The 21517-nt window shown below is 36.5% G+C and overlaps 1 protein-coding gene across 25 annotated transcripts in view; it reads left to right on the top strand.

The window, feature by feature from the left end:
- The window catches only part of ARB2A (ARB2 cotranscriptional regulator A), a 424113-nt gene that overhangs the window by 210189 nt on the left and 192407 nt on the right, over positions 1-21517 (top strand). For all 25 annotated transcript variants that reach the window (XM_081498710.1, XM_081498707.1, XM_081498706.1 and 22 more), the window contains one exon: positions 6253-6372. In XM_081498710.1, coding sequence (XP_081354836.1) covers positions 6253-6372 — 120 coding nt within the window. The remainder of the gene's footprint in view (positions 1-6252; positions 6373-21517) is intronic.

The raw sequence follows: 21517 nt of genomic DNA, 5'->3' as shown, positions 1-21517 counted from the left end.
CTTTGTGACCTCATGAACTGTAGTCTGCCAGGTTCCTCTGTCCATGAATTTCCCAGGCAAGAATACTGAAGTGAGTTGCCATTTCCTTCTCCAATGGATCTTCCTGACTCAGGGATCGAACCCACATCTCTTGCTTGGCAGGCCAGATTCTTTCCACTGAGCCGCCAGGAATCCCAGAAGGAATTATAATAGACTATAAATACTATAGTTTTGATCTTCCCTGATGGTAGTAACTCTTGTCAGTGGGTAAGTCCCTTGCAGGCAAGGACCCTAAAAGCCATGCCTATGGTGTTGTTTCTAGAGGCATTAGCTTCTGTAGATTATAAAACTTGAAGGCAGGATTCCTATCTCTGCCCTAGGTGAGCCTGATTCCCTCATTCGTGAGCTAACACCCTGTGTGCCAAAGTCAATAACTCCCACAGAGTTCTGTGTTGTGTCTGCTATAGGAACTGCTGTGGGGCTTCCACTAAAAGGAATGCCTGGTGCACCCCTAATGGCAAACTGTGATTCCCTTTCCTGAATCATTTTGGGTCAGTGTATGTCAAGTGTGGCCTAGAATAATCTTGTATAATGGTTTAGTTGTGCCTATGGATAACCCCCTGAGTGGGTATTATAGGCATTTTTTTTTTTTTCAGTTGAGTCTGGCTTTTTAGAACATTAGGTTTTTAATTTTAGGTTTAAAACTGAAGAATAATTTGGTGACCTTAAGAGTCAGGCTGAAAATATTGAAGTACTCAGGGCACATGAATAGTTCAGATTTCTTTTTCCTGCTATTCATAGACCATTTTAACATATATCATCTCCATAGACTGTAGAAGAAAAAATCGACTGTAATACTAATCTCTGCAAACAGTAGTCTTTATATGTGAACAATGGAAAGAGCTGTTGGTTCTTAACTCTCCTTTAGTCATAGATGGTTCATTTGGGCCTGGTTGGCAATTTCCCTTATATCCTGAGTCACAACGTTCTGTTGATTTTTCCTCTGTAATGACTTATTCCACCCCTTGCTTCCCATTCACTCTACCATCAGTCTAAGTAGTGGGGTAGTCGACTACTTTGTATATGAAATGCTGAACTGCTCCCTTGGAAGTGTTCTCACGTCTAGTTTTTGCCTAGTCTGAGCTGCATTACCCATGAGATCCCAGACTGGATTTCATGGTAGAGTTTTTGTCTAGGATTTTCAGACTATTTATGTATATTCCAGTTTTTCCTGGAGCATGAGTAAGACCTTTGCAAATAGTAAGAAGGAAGGCTGGAAAGGTAGGGTTTAAAGACATTGGCTAAAGAGTTCCAGTTATGGTTATTTGTTTTGTAGGCAATGGCAACCATTCGGTAAATGACCTTTAAGACAAAAGAGTGAGTGGATCAGAGCGAGGCTTCAGGAAGATTAATCTGGCAAAAAGTAAAGGGAAAGACTAGAAAATATGAGACTAGTTAAAATTCATTGTCGGAGGACTCAGAATGAGATGGGAATGAAAGGGATGGGACAGATAGACTCTCAACAGTATGAAGGAAGGATTGTTTGTGAGAAGAAAGCAGGGAGGGCTTCACTGATACCAGAATGTGGGTTTATAACAGACCCATTGGACTTGTGTGAAGACAGTCCATCAAAAATAGAGAAAGTAATACTCCTCACACACTAAGGCATCTTCTGTCTTTGTGTGTTAACACACTTATGAAATGGCAAACACAGTGAAGGTCAGGATTGTGGCTTGCTTCTTATCATCCTTACATCTCCACTTTCAGTGCAGAATCTAGTTGGCGCAGAGAAATCTAATCTCCTGTGTGTTTTTAATTCTGTCTCTCTATATAGGAGAATATTTAGGACCATCAGATAGAAACTCTGTTATCTGTCTTCCTGTTTTGTTTTGACATTTCATTGTGAGATATAACTAGGGAGAGCAAATGTCTGGGTTTTCTCTTGATTGTCCCAGTTTAAACTCTTCTCCAGTATAATTACTAACAATACCTTTCTTCACTCTAAAAGGTTTATAAAATAAATTCTATGGTTACAGTCTATATATGTACAGAAAACTCCTTGGTATGTATTAGTAATTTTAACTGTAGCTATGAAGAACACACTTGTGTAACGATCATCCCAGGAAAGAAATGAAATACCGCCGGCCACTAGAAGTCTATTTCCGAATCACAACTGTTTCTCTTCCTTAGAGTAAACCAGTATCCTGATTTTAATAAGAAATATGTTCCTACTTTTTAAGCTAATGAAAGCTAAATTATTAAGGCCAAGTTCAGTTTAGTCGCTCAGTTGTGTCCAACTCTTTGCCACCCCATAGACTGCAGCACGCCAGGCCTCCCTGTCCATCACCATCTTCTGCAGCTTGCTCAAACTCACGTCCATTGAGTCAGTGATGCCATCCAACCATCTCATCCTCTGTCATCCCCTTCTTTGCCAGCCTTCAATCTTTCCCAGCATCAGGGTCTTTTCCAATGAGTCAGTACTTCACATCAGGTGGCCAAAGTATTGGAGTCTCAGCTTCAGCATCAGTCCTTCCAATGAATGTTCAGGACTGATTTCCTTTAGGATGGACTGGTTGGATCTCCTTGCAGTCCAAGGGACTCTCAAGAGTCTTCTCCAACACCACAGTTCAAAAGCATCCATTCTTCAGTGCTCAGCTTTCTTTATACTCCAAATCTCACATTCATACATGACTACTGAAAAAACCATAGCTTTGACTAGATGGAACTTTGTTGGCAAAGTAATGTCTCTGCTTTTTAATATGCTGTCTAGGTTGGTCATAGGGATTTGATTTAGGTCATATCTGAATGATCTAGTGGCTTCCCCTATTTTCTTCAATTTCAGTCTGAATTTGGCAATAAGCAGTTCATGATCTGAGCCACAGTCTGCTCCTGGTCTTGTTTTTGCTGACTGTATAGAGCGTCTCCATCTTTGGCTGCCAAGAATATAATTCATCTGATTTTGGTATTGACCATCTGGCAATGTCCATGTGTAGAGTCTTCTCTTGTGTTGTTGGAAGAGGGTGTTTGCTATGACCAGTGCGTTCTCTTGGCATAACTCTGTTAGCCTTTGCCCTGCTTTGTTTTGTACTCCAAGACCAAATTTGCCTGTTACTCCAGCTATCTCTTGACTTCCTACTTTTGCATTCCAGTCCCCTGTGATGAAAAGGACATCTTTTTTGGGTGTTAGTTCTAGAAGATCTTGTAGGTCTTCATAGACCTGTTCAATTTCAGCTTCTTCAGCATTGCTGGTTGGGACATAGACTTGGATGACTGTGATATTGAATTGTTTTCCTTGGAAACGAACGGAGATCATTCAGTTGTTTTTGAGATTGCATCCAAGTACTGCATTTTGGACTCTTTTGTTGACTATGAGGGCTGTTCCACTTCTTCTAAGGGATTCTTGCCCACAGTAGTAGATATAATGGTCATCTGAGTTAAACTCGCCCATTCCAGTCCATTTTATATCACTGATTCCTAAAATGTTGATGTTCAATCTTGCCATCTCCTGTTTGACCACTTCCAATTTACCTTGATTCATGGACCTAACATTCCATGTTCGTATGCAATATTGTTCTTTACAGCACTGGACTTTACTTACATCACCAGTTACATCCACAGCTGGGCATTGTTTTTGCTTTAAGGCCAGAAGTGCCTACAAAATCTTCCTTCCAGTTGTTTTTGTTGAGTCACCAAGTCGTGTCCAGCTCTTGGCGACCCCATAGACTGCAGCACACCAGGCCTCCCTGTCCCTCACCATCTCCCAGAGTTTTCCCAAGTTCATGTCCGTTGTATCAGTAATGCCATCCAACCATCTCATCCTCTGTCACTCTCTTCTCCTGCTTTCAATCTTTCCCAGCTTCAGGATCTTTTCCAATGAATCAACTCGTCGCATCAGGTGGCCAAAATATTGGAGCTTCAGCTTCAGCATCAGTCCTTCCAATGAGGATTCAGTTAATTTCCTTTAAGATTGACTAGTTTAATCTCCTTGCTGTCCTAGGGACTGCCGAGCACCACAGTTCTAAAGCATCTGTTCTTCAGCGTTCTGACTTCTTTATCATCCAGCTCTCATAACTGTATGTGAGTACTGGAAAGACAGTAGCCTTGACTCTGTGGACCTTTGTCAGCAAAACAGTGTCTTTGGTTTTTAACACACTGTCTAGGTTTGTCATAGCTTTCCTGCCAAGAAGCAATTGTATTCTAATTTGATGGCTGCAGTCACCATCCACAGTGATTTTAGAGCCCAAGAAGAAGAAATTTGTCACTGTTTCCACCCTTTCCCCTTCTATTTGCCATGAAATGATGGGGCCAGATGTAATTATCTTAGTTTGAGTTCTGAAGACAAATAGGAATTATGCAGGTGAAGGTGATGGGTTAAGTAAAGGCAGAGCATATGGGTTACTTTCCAAACAATAACAAAAGCAGCCCAGAGATAAGCAAGGTATGGCACAGTTAGGATATTACAGTATGTTCCCTGCAGTTGGAACACAGAGAGTGGTTCTTTCCATTCTCTCATGGGGAGAAAGGGTATCTTTTAGATCATATTTTGCACATACATTTCGAGGCAGAAGCCATATCATGTAAGGCCTTAGTGTCATTCTGAATGTGAACTTGGCCCTGAGGCCAATGAAAAGACTTCGAAGAGTTCTAAGCAATGAGTGAGCAAATGGCGACATGTCCATATTTGCATTTTTTGAAAAGTTGTTCTCACTACAGACTTAGGAGAGGGCATTTAAATGGGTAATACCCTCTAGGATAATCCTAGAGGCAGGGAAACTGGACTGGAGATTGTTGCAGTCATCCATTTGTGAAAGGTTAAGCTTGGCCTCAGCCAGAGAAAATGAGAATGGAGAGAAGTGTGGCTTTAAGAGAAGGTTGGGGACAGAATTAACAGGTTTTTAATTACTGATTTTATGTGGAGTTTGAGAGAGAGAAAAGTAAAAGATGATGCTCAGATTCCAGCAGGAGGTGGGGAGCAAAGACACAGGTTTGGGAGGATATTTTGAACAAAGTGTTGAATTGGTTGAGCTTGAAGTATCTGTGGGGCATTCAAAAAGAAATGACCTTGGGTCTGGAGCTCTGGAGAGAAATCTAGTGTGGAGATAGATGTTAGGGAATAATAGCTTTTATGGAGCAAGTGAAAGCATTCATTGGGACCCTAATATAATATTTTAAAATTTCTGAGATGGAAAAGGTGAATAAATTGTGCTCATCATCTGGTATTATGACATTCTTAGGGAATCAGTCTTTCAGTGTTAAACAATCCCAAGAATTATTCGTACAAAATATTTTCATGATGTTTCAGTTTTCTCGGTTTGTATTTTTTTAGCTCTTTGTTTTCCATATTATCTGAATTTTAGGTTTAACCACAAATTGTGTTTGCTATAGAAGTAAACACAGTAAAATGAAGTTATTGTAGAACTTCTGGAAGTAAAGCAACATTCATATATTTATTGGACTTGCCTAGTGGCTCAAATGGTAAAGAATCTGCCTACCATGCAGGAGACCCAGGTTCAATTCTTGGGTTGGGAAGACCCCTGGAGGAGGGCATAGCAACCCACTCCAGTATTCTTGCCTGGAGAATCCCCATGGACAGAGGAACATGCTGCAGTCCATGGGGTTGCAGAGTCAGACATGACTGAGCTACTAAAGCACACCAGCAACTTAAGAGAAATATAAAAAGTCCCAGGTTTTACATTTAGAAATCCTGCCAGTTCTAGAAATAAAATATATATGGATAATTATTTCAGGAAAAGTATTTTTAACAATGTAAATTGAAAATATTTGTTGTTAATTTTCTCCTTATTTTCAATTTACAGAGGTACCTAAAATTTTATAAATCAAATAATTTAGATGTATGTATACTCTAAATATTTTCAGATATAAATACAGAAACATCTGATATTTCTTAGTGTTACACTGCCTTAAAAGACCACTATAACTTTATGCCATGCAATTCTAATGTAGTTAGATATATTTTAATATCTCAGATAAACCCAGAATGAGCCATTTCCCTTCAAAATATGCCTATTTTAAATATTTTCTTTCAGAAGCTTAGAGTAGCCCTTAAGTTTAGCAGTAATTTACTAATAGCTTAATACTAATTTATTCCCTAATTTGAATTTGCATTGTAGTTCTTTTGTATTGTTATTGTTTGAAATGAGCTATCACTATCATATTTCTTATGCTGCATAAGCAAGCATATAATTTAATTTTTGATTACTATGATAATAATTAGATGCAGTATGTAATACATGATGTTTGTTTTACTTATAGGAAAATGGCTCTCCTGAAGAACATGCAGTCTATGTGTGGGACCATTTCATAGCCCAGTCTGCAGCTGAGAAGGTATTTTTTGTTGCTCACAGCTATGGAGGACTTGCTTTTGTTGAACTGGTAAGTGCACAGTTAACTCTTCTTTTTAATTTCCAAACTCCTTACAGGTTTATCACCTTCACTCCTGTTTTCTTGGTATGGTTACTTGAAATTGTTTTATAAAGGATGAAGATTAAGTATTTAGTATAATGAATTTCATGTTGTGAAAAGGAATGTACTTTTATTGTGCAGAGCTTTTCACTGCCAATCAGACAACTTTTTGCCTGTTTCTTACTTACAGTTCACTTTTTAATTTCTACATTATAGCTCCACTTTCCATACATTTTATATTTGCGGTTCCTGTTTACGTGTACATTGTTAAAGCACTATTATCTGTAAAGTGTTTAAAATTTCTAGAGACTCTTTAACTGACTAAACTGTGCTATCTCTATAAATTAGTACTTGATCAAAATCCATATAGTTAGTATTAAAACTATCAGAAAGATTCCATTAATCTACTGTTAATTGAAACTCCATGCTTGGTCATAAAAATCTCTGCATTTCAAAATAATCCAATTCTTGCAGTTAAGATTATGTGTACATAATAGAAAAATTATCAAGATTTCTGAATTTGGTGTCTATTCTACCACAGTATTACAATTATCACACTTTGTGCAGGTATGAATGATTAATGAGGTATAATCAGTCCTAAAAATGTGCTCCATGTTCATTAACCCTTATGTCACAGGAAAGTACCATTGCTGTAATAAAATGATTTATCTGATAAAATGCATTTGATAATTTTAAATCCATATAGCCTAAAGTGGACATTAAAATCCAGCATAGCATTGGTTGTCTAATTTTTTTTTTTGGTTGTCTAATTTTTAATGTTTCTAAACTTTGCCATGTACTGCTCTTCATCGTGGAAATTATATTTCCATGGTCTTTTCAATTTCCCCACGCCTTACTGCTACCCATGTGATTTAGATATAAAAACAGTGGTGACACCTGAGAATACTTTAGCTGACCTAAATTTACAAATACTGTGCTCTCTTAAGATCTATAAATAACTTAAATCATTCATTTCTTAAATTGATTTCATGTTTAGAAATTATATTCAAGTGCTTTTAATTCTGCTGAATTTGTTTACTACACGATGGATATCTTAGGATTGCCCTCTAACATACAAGTTATGATGTCCTTTTTAAAATGTGAATGTTGACTTTCAAATAGTTCTTTTAATCATTCAGATATATATAAATGCATTTATAGCTGATATATATGTACCTTATGTTTTCTTCCTGTAAGTCATTAACTTGCATAAAACATGAAATTTCATGACTTCATAGAATAGCTTTGAACATGTCTGAAGGCCTGCAAGACTGTTCAAATTTAAATCTTCCATGAAACATACATTTTCCTATTTTTGCCTTAAGACAATTAACATCAAATCTGTATATCAAATTTGGAATTTAAGTGAATTTTGGACAGTTTTAAAAATGAACTTAAGATGCCAGAGTAACAGATGACCCGTGTGTCAGTCTTATTTTGCCTGTCCTTCTTGTCACACACTGGTGGATATTTCTGCACTTTTGTTCCACTTTAATATAAAGCACACAGATGTTTCAGAACAAGACTTGACTTCTGACCTTGAGGCTATTAGGGTCAGGGTCCTCAGGGCCTGTGAAATTATCACAAGCTGAGCTAAAGTTTTTCTCCATCACAGGAAGTAACCAGTAAGTAAGAAGTTAAAAAGGAGCTTTGTCAGAGAGACAAGATGGTCTCAGTAAGGGTCAGCTTCTGTAGTCTGCTATCTCTGCAGGAGGTGCATGCATGGGAGGAGGAATATAATATAACCACTGGCACATCGCATATCTGTCAGGCAACACCAGGACTGAGAAGTCTATTTAATGTAATATACCTTGTTTAGGTTTTAAAATATTAATGGCGATTATCTCAGCCTCAGCTATTTGCTACTTTTTGTCAAGTAACTTTGATAGGGGTATGCGAAGAAGGTGTATAGATGGTGGAAGCTGAACAAAAAGTTGTTTGTGACTGACTGAAAAGAATTCCTCTAAACAAATAACTTAGTTTTACATAAATTTTTGACAAGGCTTGATTAATACATTTAAGGCCATTGTGTTTCTACTTAATTTCAAGAACTTTTGAAAGATAGCATTGATATTACACAAAAAATTGAAATATGTTTAAACCTTTTGTTTTTGCCTAAAGCTGAATCACATTCTTTCCTGGTCTCCCTGTTATTCTTAGAAGAAAACTCACGGTGTTTAAAATGTTGACAAATATTCAGCCTCTCAGTATTTTTCAACATAAATGTATTATATGAAATTGTTTTACAATAATTGAAATATTTAATATTAACTTTACAAAAAAGTTAATTGTGAACATCTTAAATTATGGTTTACTTTTTTGTTTCAGTAGTACATTTTACACATTAGACACTAAATCGTTTGGATTTCAGTAAAGTTTAATTTTGTAAAAAAAATTACCATAAAATTGTATCCCTTATTCAAGATTCTATACACACACACATATACACATGCACACACACCCCCTTATGGATGGAATGGCCCTAGTTTGTAGCATCACGTTTGAATGCATGGAGATTGTTTTCCTACCATCCTCATTCAAGTTCACATTCTTTTTTGGATCATGAATTTTAAGAAAATTTCTTTTAAATATGAACTGTGTGACTAGTACAGTTTTAATATTACATGTAATTACTCTTAGTGCTTATTGTTTGAATAATAGTTACTAGTCAGGACCTGTGCTAAAATATATCTTGTCATTTATTAAATTAAATTCTGTGTAATTAGAGTTTAAAATTAAAGGTACTACTAATAGATATCTGAAAAATTAGTTTTAAATATAAAGTACAAAATAGTTGTAGAGCTTTCATATTTTGCTAATTGTTTTTCAAAACTGAGAACCTAATTTATCATTATACCCCATCTTGAAGTGCAGAATTCGCCTGAAGAATCCAGGAGATAGTTAAGAGATTCATTTTCAAAACCAGTGTCCATTTTATGTAGTAAATAATAACAATGAAAAAATGATTCTAAAAATATGCCTTTCACTTCTTTATTCCCATCATATGGTAACTTCTCAAATTTCTAATTCTCTAAACTTTCTGCAATCCTAGTAAAAATAGATATTGATAAGACAGCTCTGATAGCAATCCTAGGATTCAGTCTTCATAGTAAAAGGGAAGAACTATTTATTTTTTGAATTGATAATGAATTTTAAAAATAGCGTGTCTATCCTATGTTATTTTTCTGTGTATTTAAAATAACACTAATAAACAGCAATAACAAAGTTACTCTTGTTAAATCATCATTGTCAAAGCCTTCAATTTCTTTTTTTTTTTTTAATAAATTCATTTATTTTAGTTGGGGGCTAATTACTTTACAATATTGTAGTAGCTTTTGCCATACATTGACATGAAAAAGCCTTCAATTTCTAATAAATTTTGTTTTATATGTCATAGATAGAAATAGTAGTCATAATCAACAATTTACCAAATTCTTTTAGAAAAACATCTACAACTAATGCAGCTTACAATTGCCTTATATTCATTTTTAAAAGTTTAAACTCATCTGTTAGAAATAAAGTATCATTAAAAAGCAGTGCCAGTTTTTAAGCTTTGTCATCCCTTTCACCAGCCACTTTGTGAGGTGATTGCATTGCTTCCATACTCAGTCATTTCAGAGTGTTTTGCTCTTGTCTTTGTAGATAATGGTTAGTTTGACAAAATCAGGCCAGCTTAAAATTTTCCTTTATTTGGAAATGAGTCAGCTTCCTTGTCAGTGCCCAGTTTCAAATCTTAACTCACCTTCCCTGTTTGCAGTGCTTTATACATCAATTTGCATTCAGATTTCTTTCCTTAGTCAAAGTGAAATCATTGATATTTTTATAGAACACATTAAACAATTTTTGCAGATGTATTTCATTAGCTTATTGAATCCTCTCAGTTGATGTAAAATTAGTATTTTTCTTATTGCTTTTATTTCCTTTTCCACGTCATTAGTGGTATGTTCACAACCACCATTAAAAACATCTCTTAGAAATGTGTGAAAACTGCTCCTTTTGAAAGTGTATCTCTACCCACTTTTGATTTTGGTTTCTCCATGCTTGTCAGCACTTGATTGGCACCTCACTTGCATGTGAATTAAGGAATGAAGGGAACTCTATTTTCCTGCCATTGTTCCATGCTGGGCTCTCTAGCCTCTAGGCAGCCTAAGCTGACCTTCAGCAGCTGATGGAGGACTATTTTTTGGACTTAGTTGTGTGCAGACACTCAACCTCAGTCTACTCTTAAGAGCTGATCTTTTAAAATTGCCTAGAGCATAATTTGGATTTACACTGAAAAGAAAAAGGAACAGGACTAAAAGAATTAGTTTTTGCCTTTAGTGACATGCGTTAACTGTGACTTTAAAGAAGCATCATTTATAGTGACTTTAAAGAAGCATCATTTATATTCTATCTACAAAGAATAAAGTAAATTGGATATAGGTAGCATATCTGCTTAATGTGATCAATGGGAATACCTAAAATATGGGCTGCTCGGAATCAAGAATTGAGGAGAGGTAGAATACTGGCTTATAAACAAAGAAAAATTGAGCCATTAGAGTGTCAAAACAATTCAGGCCAAAAACACTTCTTAAAAACTTTAAAATGTAAATAGTTCAGTAAAAATAAATCACCATTTGTAATATAACTTGAATTTCTGCATTGACTGCCTACATGATACAAGTAGCATGTTAATGCATGGGATGATCACAACTTGTTTACGGAATCTCTATCTTAATTTCTCTAGTTGTTTCATGTTAAAACAATGTAGTTTTTCTGTTTTGTAGGCTCCTTAGAGAGAAACCAGAGGGTATATTATTTTTGCCTCCTATATTCAATTTTGTTTAATTCTTTGCATATAGTATAGATACTGTCTTTTGATTGATTGTTGATGACAGTAATTTTAGAAGTTAGTTGCAAGAGTCTAAGTAAGATCCAGTGAAAGGCTTTATGAACATAGATGACTAGTAAGGGAGAAGCACACATCAGATGTTAAGGAAACAAATTCTCCATGACTTAAAGACACTGGATCTGGAAAGCTGAATGAAAACAAAGAGGGTATAATATCTTTCCCGGTACACATCTCCAGAAGCATGTTGAAGTGGATGTGAAGGGAGTTGAAGCACAATAAATAACAAGTAATGAACAGTGATTATGCACATATGTAGATATTGGGGAAAATATTTGTATATACTGGATATTTAATAATTGTGGCTAATAGAATAAACGAGATATCAAAGGAGAGAGTTTCATATACAGATGTGATTTGTTAAGCTTCACAGTAGTTACCTCTGTAATGAGGTTTGATTTGTTTTACCTTCTACTCAAATGATTTTTAGTAAGTATTAGGAGGTCCAACTGTTTGAAAGAATGCTTCAATTTGTTAACTTTTGTATTAACTCTTCTCCTTTTGTCCCATATCTAACCAACCAATACATTTTGTCAGGTTTATTTTTTTCTCTCTGAAATATTGATCATGTCTTCTCCTTTATGTGCCCACTGTTGTTAATTCATCATTTCACAGCAGTATCACTGCACTCATACCCATTTTTCTACTGGCTCTCTTTTCTCTCCATTCCATCCTGTATACCACACCATGGTTGATATTATTTAAACCCCCTTTCTACCAAACAATTCCAGAATCATAGTAAGAAAGAAAGTGAAGTCGCTCAGTATGTCCAACTCTGTGCGACCCCATGGACTGTAGCCTACCAGGCTTCTCTGTCGATGGGATTCTCCAGGCAAGTAAACTGGAGTGGGTTGCCATTCCCTTTTCCAGAGAATCTTCCCGACCCAGGAGTCAAACCCAAGTCTCCCACATTGCAGGTAGACACTTGACTGTCTGAGCCACCAGGGGAGCCCTCCAGAATCATATTGGCTCCCTATTGTCTCTTGCCTCACCTATCCTCTCTGTCACTTTAACACCTCTGTGTAATCTGATTATCTCTTTCCAGCTGTGTTTTTCCCAATAGCAACTTTCAGTTCTAGTCTAATTTCTTATTACTACCATTGTTTCATCTCTCTGTGCCTCTACCCCAGGCCTCTAAGTTCAATGTAGTGGAAGAACAGAATAATTGAATGAAGATGACCTGGGTTTGAATCCTAGTTCCGATACCTGCAAATTATAAGTTGGGTCAGATCCTTTATGTGTGTCCTCCTCTGTAAGTATCCACTTTATATAAGCAGAGTTTGAGGATTAAATTACAAAATTCCTGGTTATTAGGAATTAAATCATTGTTTATTAAAAAAGAGTCTAAATGACCCTAGTATATGCTTATTCTCATTTTTGCTAATGCCATTTCCCCCTCCCAAGTGAAAGAATTTTCCTCCTTACCAGATTTTTCATAAAAAATTCTCAATTAACCCCCCTTTTTTCTATAATATTTGTATCTTTTACAATTTAAAGCTTTACTAATTAGTTTTGTTTTTAAATTATCTTTGATCTCTAAATCTTGCCCAAATCATCTGGAAACAGCTTGAGATAAAGAGCCTAACATAGCTTTTATTCCCCCCATCACACGTTTGGGAACAATATATAACAACATCTGAAGTCTTGAATAGCTGCACAGTTAATTGACTATTTTATAGAGTTTAAGCCTTAACAATAACTCTCTTACTAATTAAACTTATTCATTCTTCCTACCCTCCATTTAAATATTGGTTAATTTGGGAATTCTGCCTAATCAGTTCTTTCCCATTAGACAACATTACCCCTTTTTGTTCCTGGAGTTTCTTGTATAGTTTCCTCTCTGCTGTGTACCCAAACCACAGGTTGACCAGAAGGCTGCCTCTCTGTGACTCATTCTTCAATGTAAAGTTTTCTCAATCAAAAAGGAAAGTTATTAAACTAAGTTATCGTCTTTGTTGTTGTTGCTTAGTTGCTAAATAATTTCTGACTCTTTTGTGGCCCCACGGACTTTAGTAACCTGCCAGATTCCTCTGTCCATGGGATTTTTCCGGGCAAGAATACTGGAGCGGGTTGCCATTTCCTTCCCCAGGAGATCTTCCTGACCCAGGGATCAAACCTGCGTCTGCTGCATTGGCAGGCAAATTCTTTCTGTCTTCTCATAGTAGTATAAGGCAGTGTCTGAAATAAGTCTGGGATACTCTCTACTTTATCCTCAATCATGAGTCTAACGTAACTTTTTATTTAGTGATTAGCTTACTTTTGCTTATTTTCACATTTAACTTTTAAAAAATTTTGAGATACAATCTCATATCTGTATTGAGACATAATTGAGATTTACTGAGGTTTACTGAGATATAATTCACATACCAAAAAATTAATTTTTAAAGTATACAGTTCAGCAGTTTATACCATCACTATGTAATTTTTAGAACATTTTGTCACCCCAAGAGAAATTCCATACTCATTAGCCATCACTCTCATACTTAAACAATCCCACCAGCAATATAGGAGGGTTCCAGTTTCTCCATACCCACTAACACTCATATATTGTCTGTCTTTTTTACTTTTGCAGTACTAGTTGGGGTGAAATGGTATCTTGCAGCTTTTATTTGCTTTTCTCTATGACTGATGTCTTTGAGCATCTTTCGATGTGGTATTGGCCATTTGTATGTTTTTTTTGGAGAAATGGTCAGTTAAAACATTTTGTCCATTTTTTAACTATGTTGTCATTTTACTGTTGAGTCATAAGAGTTCTTTGTATATTCTGGACACATGATTCCAGTGGATATCAGGTACATGATTTGAAATATTTTCTCTCATTCTGTGGGTTTTATTTTCAGTTTCTTAATGATGACCTTTGAAGTACAGAAGTGTTTTATTTTGATGAAGTCCAATTTATCTAGTTTTTGGTTTTGTCACTTGAGTTAGTTTTCTTTCATTGTGTGAAGTAGGAGTCCAGCATAATCCTTTAGGGATTTCCCTGGCGACTCAGATAGTAAAGAATCCTCCTTTCAATGCAGGAGACCTGAGTTTGATCTCACTCCAGTATTCTGGAGAATTCCATGGACAGAGGAGCCTGGCAGAGGACAGTCCATGCTGTCCGAAAGAGCCAGATATGACTGAGTGACTAACACTTTCACTATTCTAAGTGAAATTGTTTTTTAAATTTTATTTTCAGATTGTTTATTGCTAGTAAACAGAAACACAATTCATTTGTTCATCTTGTATCCTATAGCCTTACTGAATTCATTTATTAATTCTGATAGTGTGTGTGTATGAGTGAATTCCTCAGGGTTTTCTATGTTCAAGATCATATAATCTGTGAATGAAAATAGCTTTACTTCTTCCTTTCAAGTTTAGATGTTTGTTTGTTTGTTTTTTGCGTAAGTGGCCTGTCCAGGATAGTGGTATATAGAAGTAACTAGAGTGGGCATGCTTTTGTTACTGATCTTAAGGGGAAGTCATTTTTTTTCATCATAAGTATGATGTTACTTGTGATTACTTCCGTCCTTGATAGATCATTTCTACTAAGGACTGAATGTGCTCCTTAATATCTCTCAGTCACAACAAGATCAGGTTGTTCAGAATGCAGAAATGGAGAAAATTTTCACTAATCTTTGTAGAATCCTTTTGTAGAGTAAATGATCCTTATTACCCCGTCAGAATTACCTTTGGAGGAGGTTTTTCAATATCCATGTAGATGGGCTGCATCCAGGTCTTACTGCCCTGTATCCATGCTGCTCAGAGATTGGGCATTGTATTGCTTTATTCAACAAAGGCTGCCAGGAAATCACGGTCTGCTAAAATCAGTACAATAACATATTGAGGAGAACCCAGAAAAACTGACATATTAATTTGTTAGATTAAGTCTTTCTATAAGAAACATTTCTTTTTCCATTGGTTTTATAAAAGATCTTAATGAGAGATTTTGTATTTTACTGCAGAGATGAGAACATGATTGACTATTGTTAAGTCTTTTATAAGAGGGATTATAGAAAGACACATTTCACTTAATAATGGAGCTGTTTTTACCATTGTCATAGCCTTATGATGATCACTCAATGTAAGCACTCCCCCATAAGAGATTCCCAACCACAGTGACACCTCCGATTTGACACCACAAATTGAAATGAGCTCTTAGAAGAAAAAATTTTCAAATAAAAACCATTTAACATCTATCTTAGAAGTTAGACCTCAATTTTTATTGAGTAATTTATTCAGATTAACACAGGCAAGTCAAGTAGACTCAGACTTGAAGAAGCATACTAGATTAATGTTAGAGTAAAGCTTGAGAGAACAGGATGGAAGCCAGCTGTGGACAAAGGCTCATTCCTGTAGTTCAAGATGGGTTCAAGAAGAGCTAGTTCAGCTGGAGAACTTGGATTTGGAGGGAGTAGCAGTTGAGCCATCAGTAGGTAGGGGTCTGTAGAGCAGGGTGAGCACAAGTTTGAATCAGGAGGCATAATCTGGTTGCAGAGAACAGAAAATCAAGGCATTGGGTGATAACTGAGCAAACAGAATGTCGTCATTGGTTCTAAGACTACGTCTTGTCCACAACCAAACTCCACCTCTTTGCCTTATAGGGAAGGAAGAAAAAAAAAAGAAGAAGGTGATTCAACACTGAGGAAAGGATGAATAAAGCAACCAAAGTTTAAGGCTTCAACCATTGGCTAGGGATTTAGAAATGGGGTCTTTTCTTGAGAAAGAAAGAGGGTCTAGTAGGCAGAAAAATCAGGACAATGAAATGATGAATCAAGGCAGCAGTTCACTTTATATCAGTTCAGTTCTGTTCAGTCGTTCACTCGTGTCCAACTCTTTGCGACCCCCTGAACCGCAGCACGCCAGGCCTCTCTGTCCATCACCAACTCCCTAAGTCCACTCAAACCCATGTCCATCGAGTCGGTGATGCCGTCCAACCATCTCATCCTCTGTCGTCCCCTTCTCCTCCTGCCCCCAATCCTTCCCAGCATCAGAGTCTTTTCCAAGAGTCAGCTCTTCGCATCAGGTGGCCAAAGGATTGGAGTTTCAGCTTCAACATCAGTCCTTCCAATGAACACCCAGGACTGATCTCCTTTAGAATGGGCTGGTTGGATCTCCTTGCAGTTCAAGGGACTCCCAAGAGTCTTCTCCAACACCACAGTTCAAAAGCATCAATTATTCGGCGCTTAGCTTTCTTTATAGTCCAACTCTTATATCCGTACATGACCACTGGAAAAACCACAGCCTTGACTAGACGGACCTTTGTTGGCAAAGTAATGTCTCTGCTTTTTAATGTGCTTTTAGGTTGGTCATAACTTTCCTTCCAAGGAGTAAGCGTCTTTTAATTTCATGGCTGCAGTCATCATCTGCAGTGATTTTGGAGCCCAGAAAAATAAAGTCAGTCACTGTTTCCATTGTTTCCCCATCTATTTCCCATGAAGTGATGGGACCAGATGCCATGATCTTAGTTTTCTGAATGTTGAGCTTTAAGCCAACTTTTTCACTCTCCTCTTTCACTTTCATCAAGAGGCTCTTCAGTTCTTCTTCACTTTCTGCCATAAGGGTGGTGTCATCTGCATATCCGAGGTTATTGATATTTCTCCCGGCAATCTTGATTCCAGCTTGTGTTTCTTCCAGCCCAGCATTTCTCATGACGTAGTCTGCATATAAGTTAAATAAGCAGGATGACAATATACAGCCTTGATGTACTCCTTTTCCTATATGGAACCAGTTTATATAACTTAAGTCAGAATGAAATCGAGTGAAATATTTCAGGCTAAGTTCACGTGGATACCTAGGACTTATCCTTGGTAGACTGGTTATCAGGTTTCTGTGGCGATAAGAGAGATGGGGTGGGAAGAGGTACATTTTTCCTGCTTTTAGGCTGTGAGATGATCCCACTGTGGGTCTAAATCTTTCTTTGGGCCCCGCAAACAAAGTGATACTACTCCTCTAGGCTCCTGTGATCTTAACTTTTAGAGTTGGGACTTTTAACATATATATTAAAAATTATATGAATACATATAATTTTTTCTCACTTCATATTTTCCATAAGTTTTCCACATCTTTTCATTGAATGAATTTAGATCCCAAAAAGGCCCTGCACCTCTGAAGTTTGACTTTATAAAAATTATTTATTGGAGTTAAGATTGAATATTATGCCCTCAAAACAAGAAATGGTTCAGAAAACTATGACAGATATTCATTCATTTATCCAGTCAAAATCTCACTTTGTACAAGTACTGGGGAAACAGGTTAGTACCCATGATCCCTAGCTTCAAGAAAGTTACATTCTAAATGCGTGCGTGCATGCTCAATCATGTCCGATTCTTTGCAACTCTGTGGACTGTAGCACCAGGCTCCGCTGTCTGTGCAATTTTTCAAGCATAGATACTGGAGTGGCTTGCCATTTCCTCCTCAAGGGGATCTTCCCGACCCAGGGATCAAACCTGTGTCTCCTGTATCGACAGGCAAATTCTTTACCTCTGCGCCACCTGGGAAGCCCTAAATTCTAATTAGGAAACATATTAAACAAAGAGAATAAAATTGTGAAGCGAAATTTTAGCCAAGAGGTTTCTTGTGTTAACTTCCCCAGTATAAAGATCCGTGCAGTAAATTTGTCTTAAATAAGAATTGTTTTTGTTCATAAAGTGATAAGCTCTTTTTGCCAGAAAATAAAAAGTCTATACTACTTTTTTACCTTTGTCTCCTGTAAACCCAGAGCTATGGTTAATTTTCCATTTTATTTTACTCTCAGCCTTAATCTCTTACTCAGTGTCTTAATTTATACTTATCTTTAGCTTTAAGTCACCTCCGAATCCTTTTCTTAATTAATGGCAGAGGATAAATAACAAATCCTCTGTCTTCTCTGGTTCTTATTATGCTGCCTAGCCCAGCTGAACCTGTAATAATGCTCAGTAAATTGTTTTTGATCCTAGATTTATATATAGGTAAGTAGTCAGAAGCAGATTTCAGATGGTATTATGTTGGGTCAGAAGAAAGTGGCATCTGGGCATTTGTATAGAGAGCCACACAGTAGAGAAAGCAAGGTGGATGGGAGAACAGAGCTGACCAACAAGGACATTTAGAGCGAGTGTGTTTCAGTGTCTAGGAGGGACAGTTTGTGACCCTGAAGGTTTGGACACAGACCGTTAATGAAAATTGATCAGTGGATGTAGAAAATTGAGTAAGAAGATATTAAAATCTCAAATCAAGAGAAGTAGCCAAACTTAACCCTAACCCCAAACTTCATTTTCTGTGATTAAATTGAACAAGTTAAATCTCATATCCTCTAGGAATTAGTTTGCGCATTTATATATTTATTATTGTATTCAGATTTCTTCCTAGTTTTCCATACCTTATTTGAATTTATCTAATAAGTTTATTAAAGAGCATTAGAATACAATAAAATTGTTAATTAATATTACAGTGATAATTTAATAATTGAGTCAAATGATTAAAAAGTGTCGTAGCTTCTAATAGGCCTAGCTTATGTCTAAATATCCATAAATCTTGATATCTAACTTCTAAGATCTTATCTTCAAATTTCTTTACTACATTAATTAGACATCTGAATTAGAAGAAAAGCTTGAATTTATCTTTCAAGAAGGGAGGCATTAGGCAGAAAGACTGAGTACACACAGCTTTCTCTTCCAATAAAACTTTCCCATCTTGACTTCTTTCCAGTTATAAGGCATCAAGGGATTCTTTATAATTATAATATTGAATTTCTAAGAGTATCCAGTAGCTGTTTGCTAACAACAAAGAAACTTAGACTTTCTCTGTAAAACAATGTCCTATAAGTTGTAATAAAATGATATGAAACCCCTAGCCTATGTTGTCTTTGTTGCATTACTGCTCAATTTACATCAGAAAAAAGATTCCTAGTTCCAGTATCATTAATAAAGTAATAATAGTTTCTACCACTATTACAGGCTCAGCCTTAAGTTTTCAATTTTGTTTACTGTTACACATTTTAGGACACTTATGAAAATATTAAATATATTCATATTTATGTCCAAGTATTAAATATGTAGTAATGTGTTAGATACATTTTTGTGTGTGTGTGCTTAATTGTGTCTGACTCGTTGAGACCCCATGGACTGAAGCCCACCAGGCTCTTCTCCCCATGGGGTTTTCCAGGCAAGAATACTGGAGTGAGTTGCCATTTCCTACTCCAGTAGATCTTCCCAACCCAGGGATCAAACCCGCATCTCCTGAATCTCCTGGTCTCCTGCTTTGGCAGGTGGATTCTACCACTGTGCCACCTGAGAAACCCACAGTTAGCATATTATAAACCTTAATATTTGATAACACTTGTGTTTTCTCTAAGATCTTAAAATAAACTCTCAAGCAGAACAGATATTTTCATTTCTGATTGCTGAGGTAGAGACCTCTCTTACTCTAATAGAACCTTGTCATTGCTATTATCATAGAATCCATTTTATCTGTCAACTATCCATAGACATTGTTGGGTCAAGAACAATTCTTAACAATTCATAGCAGTGTCACTGAAATTGAGCATTTTAAATGGAACTAGTATTTATGAATGTCTTGCAAATCAGAAAGCAGAGACATTATCTTTATGTTCATCAGCAGCAACACTAATGCTTAAATGATACTGTGTACCAGGCACTGTCCTAAGCATGTATTTCATGTAAATATACTTTATCTCATTCAATCATTATAACTTTATAAGTACTGTTATCATCCCTATTTTATGGATGAAAAACATATAAATATGTATTTTTCCTTTAAAACTGTGGCCTCTCCACTTTACAGCAGAAACTGACACAACATTGTAAAGCAACTATACTCCTAATAATTTTTTTTTTTAAGTGTACCTCTCACTTTGTCACAGTAAGCTCCTCCATCAAATACCTGTGCAGTGTAAATGTTATATGATACTATTGGGCTTCCCAGGTGGCGCTAGTGGTTAAAGAATCCACCTGCCGATGCAGGAGACATGAGACACAGGTTCGATCCCTGGGTCGGGAAGATCCCCTGGAGGAGGAAATGGCAACCCGCTCCAGTATTCTTGCCTGGCGAATCCCATGGACAGAGGAGCCTGGAGGGCTACACTCCATAGGGTCACGAAGAGTAGGACCCACCCACCGAAGCGACTGAGCACACACAACTCTAACTACGGTGACTCTTATCTGTAAAACAATCTCCTGGTTTTTCACGTATTTCAGGATTCGGTTCTTATTTCTCTGTTGAATTACACGATCACTTGGTTTTTATTCTCTAGCCTGTTTACTGCTTATTCTTTTTTGTGCCTTCCAAGCAGACTTTCTGTTTAAATCAATTCTTAATTACCCAAACTAATGAAGGGAAAGAAGGTGTGGAAAATTTAAAATAATAGGCAATCCCCAAATCATTTTTAAGTTTTGAATATGTTTTGATGTGGTGTTCTGGAAATTCAGTTTAAGCAGAAAATTGAAAACACTATGAAAATCTGGAAAGCAGATGAGTTTCCTTGGCCAAGCCCCTGGTTGGCTTCTCTTTGTTGCTTATTCCATGCTGGAAACAGACAGCTGTCTTCTAATACCGACTAAATGGAATTGACCTTTCAAGTCTTACTGGAACAATCTCTGCTATCAGTGTTCGCTCCTTCGCCCTGTCCACATCAATAAGTTATACCTAGAAATGACAGCTATATAACGTAGCACCTACCAAGTACCATACATTGTCTTGAATGCTTTATCAATATTAATCATGTAATCCTTATGATGGAAGTATTATTATAATCCTCAGTTACATATGAGGAAACAGCAAAATATTAAGTATAACTAAGATCACACAGCCAGTAAATGATGGAGCCAGAATTTAAACCTAGACTGCGGAACTCCAAAGCCCACACTCATAACCAATATGCATACTGCCATTCAGAAGAGAGCATTTGTTTAGGATATAAACAGATTTGTTCATTAAGCATTATTTTAACCAGTCATTGTACAGCTTACATTTAATTTTATTAGGTAGGTATTATTACGCCTATTTGCAGATGAAGGAGTCAGAAAGGTTGAGGAACTTGTCCAAAGCTGTACAACAAAGAGGAGTCAGAATCAAAATTCATTCAGTTTGCAGTTGAAATCCCATCTCAGAATCAATGAATTTGGCATGAAACGTTCCCTCTGATGGGTTTTAGGAAATGTGCATGACATATTTTTCTAATAAACTAGAATTTTTTAATTAATGAGGGAACTTTCCATTTAAAGAAATTGTTTATATTTCAAAGCACAAACT

Source organism: Giraffa tippelskirchi, chromosome 6 (assembly GCF_054371585.1).
Source record: "Giraffa tippelskirchi isolate mGirTip1 chromosome 6, T2T-mGirTip1v1.2.pri, whole genome shotgun sequence".
In the NCBI taxonomy this organism is placed as follows: domain Eukaryota; kingdom Metazoa; phylum Chordata; class Mammalia; order Artiodactyla; family Giraffidae; genus Giraffa; species Giraffa tippelskirchi.
Note: the sequence above shows the minus strand (reverse complement) of the source record. Positions and strands in the feature narration are given on the sequence as shown.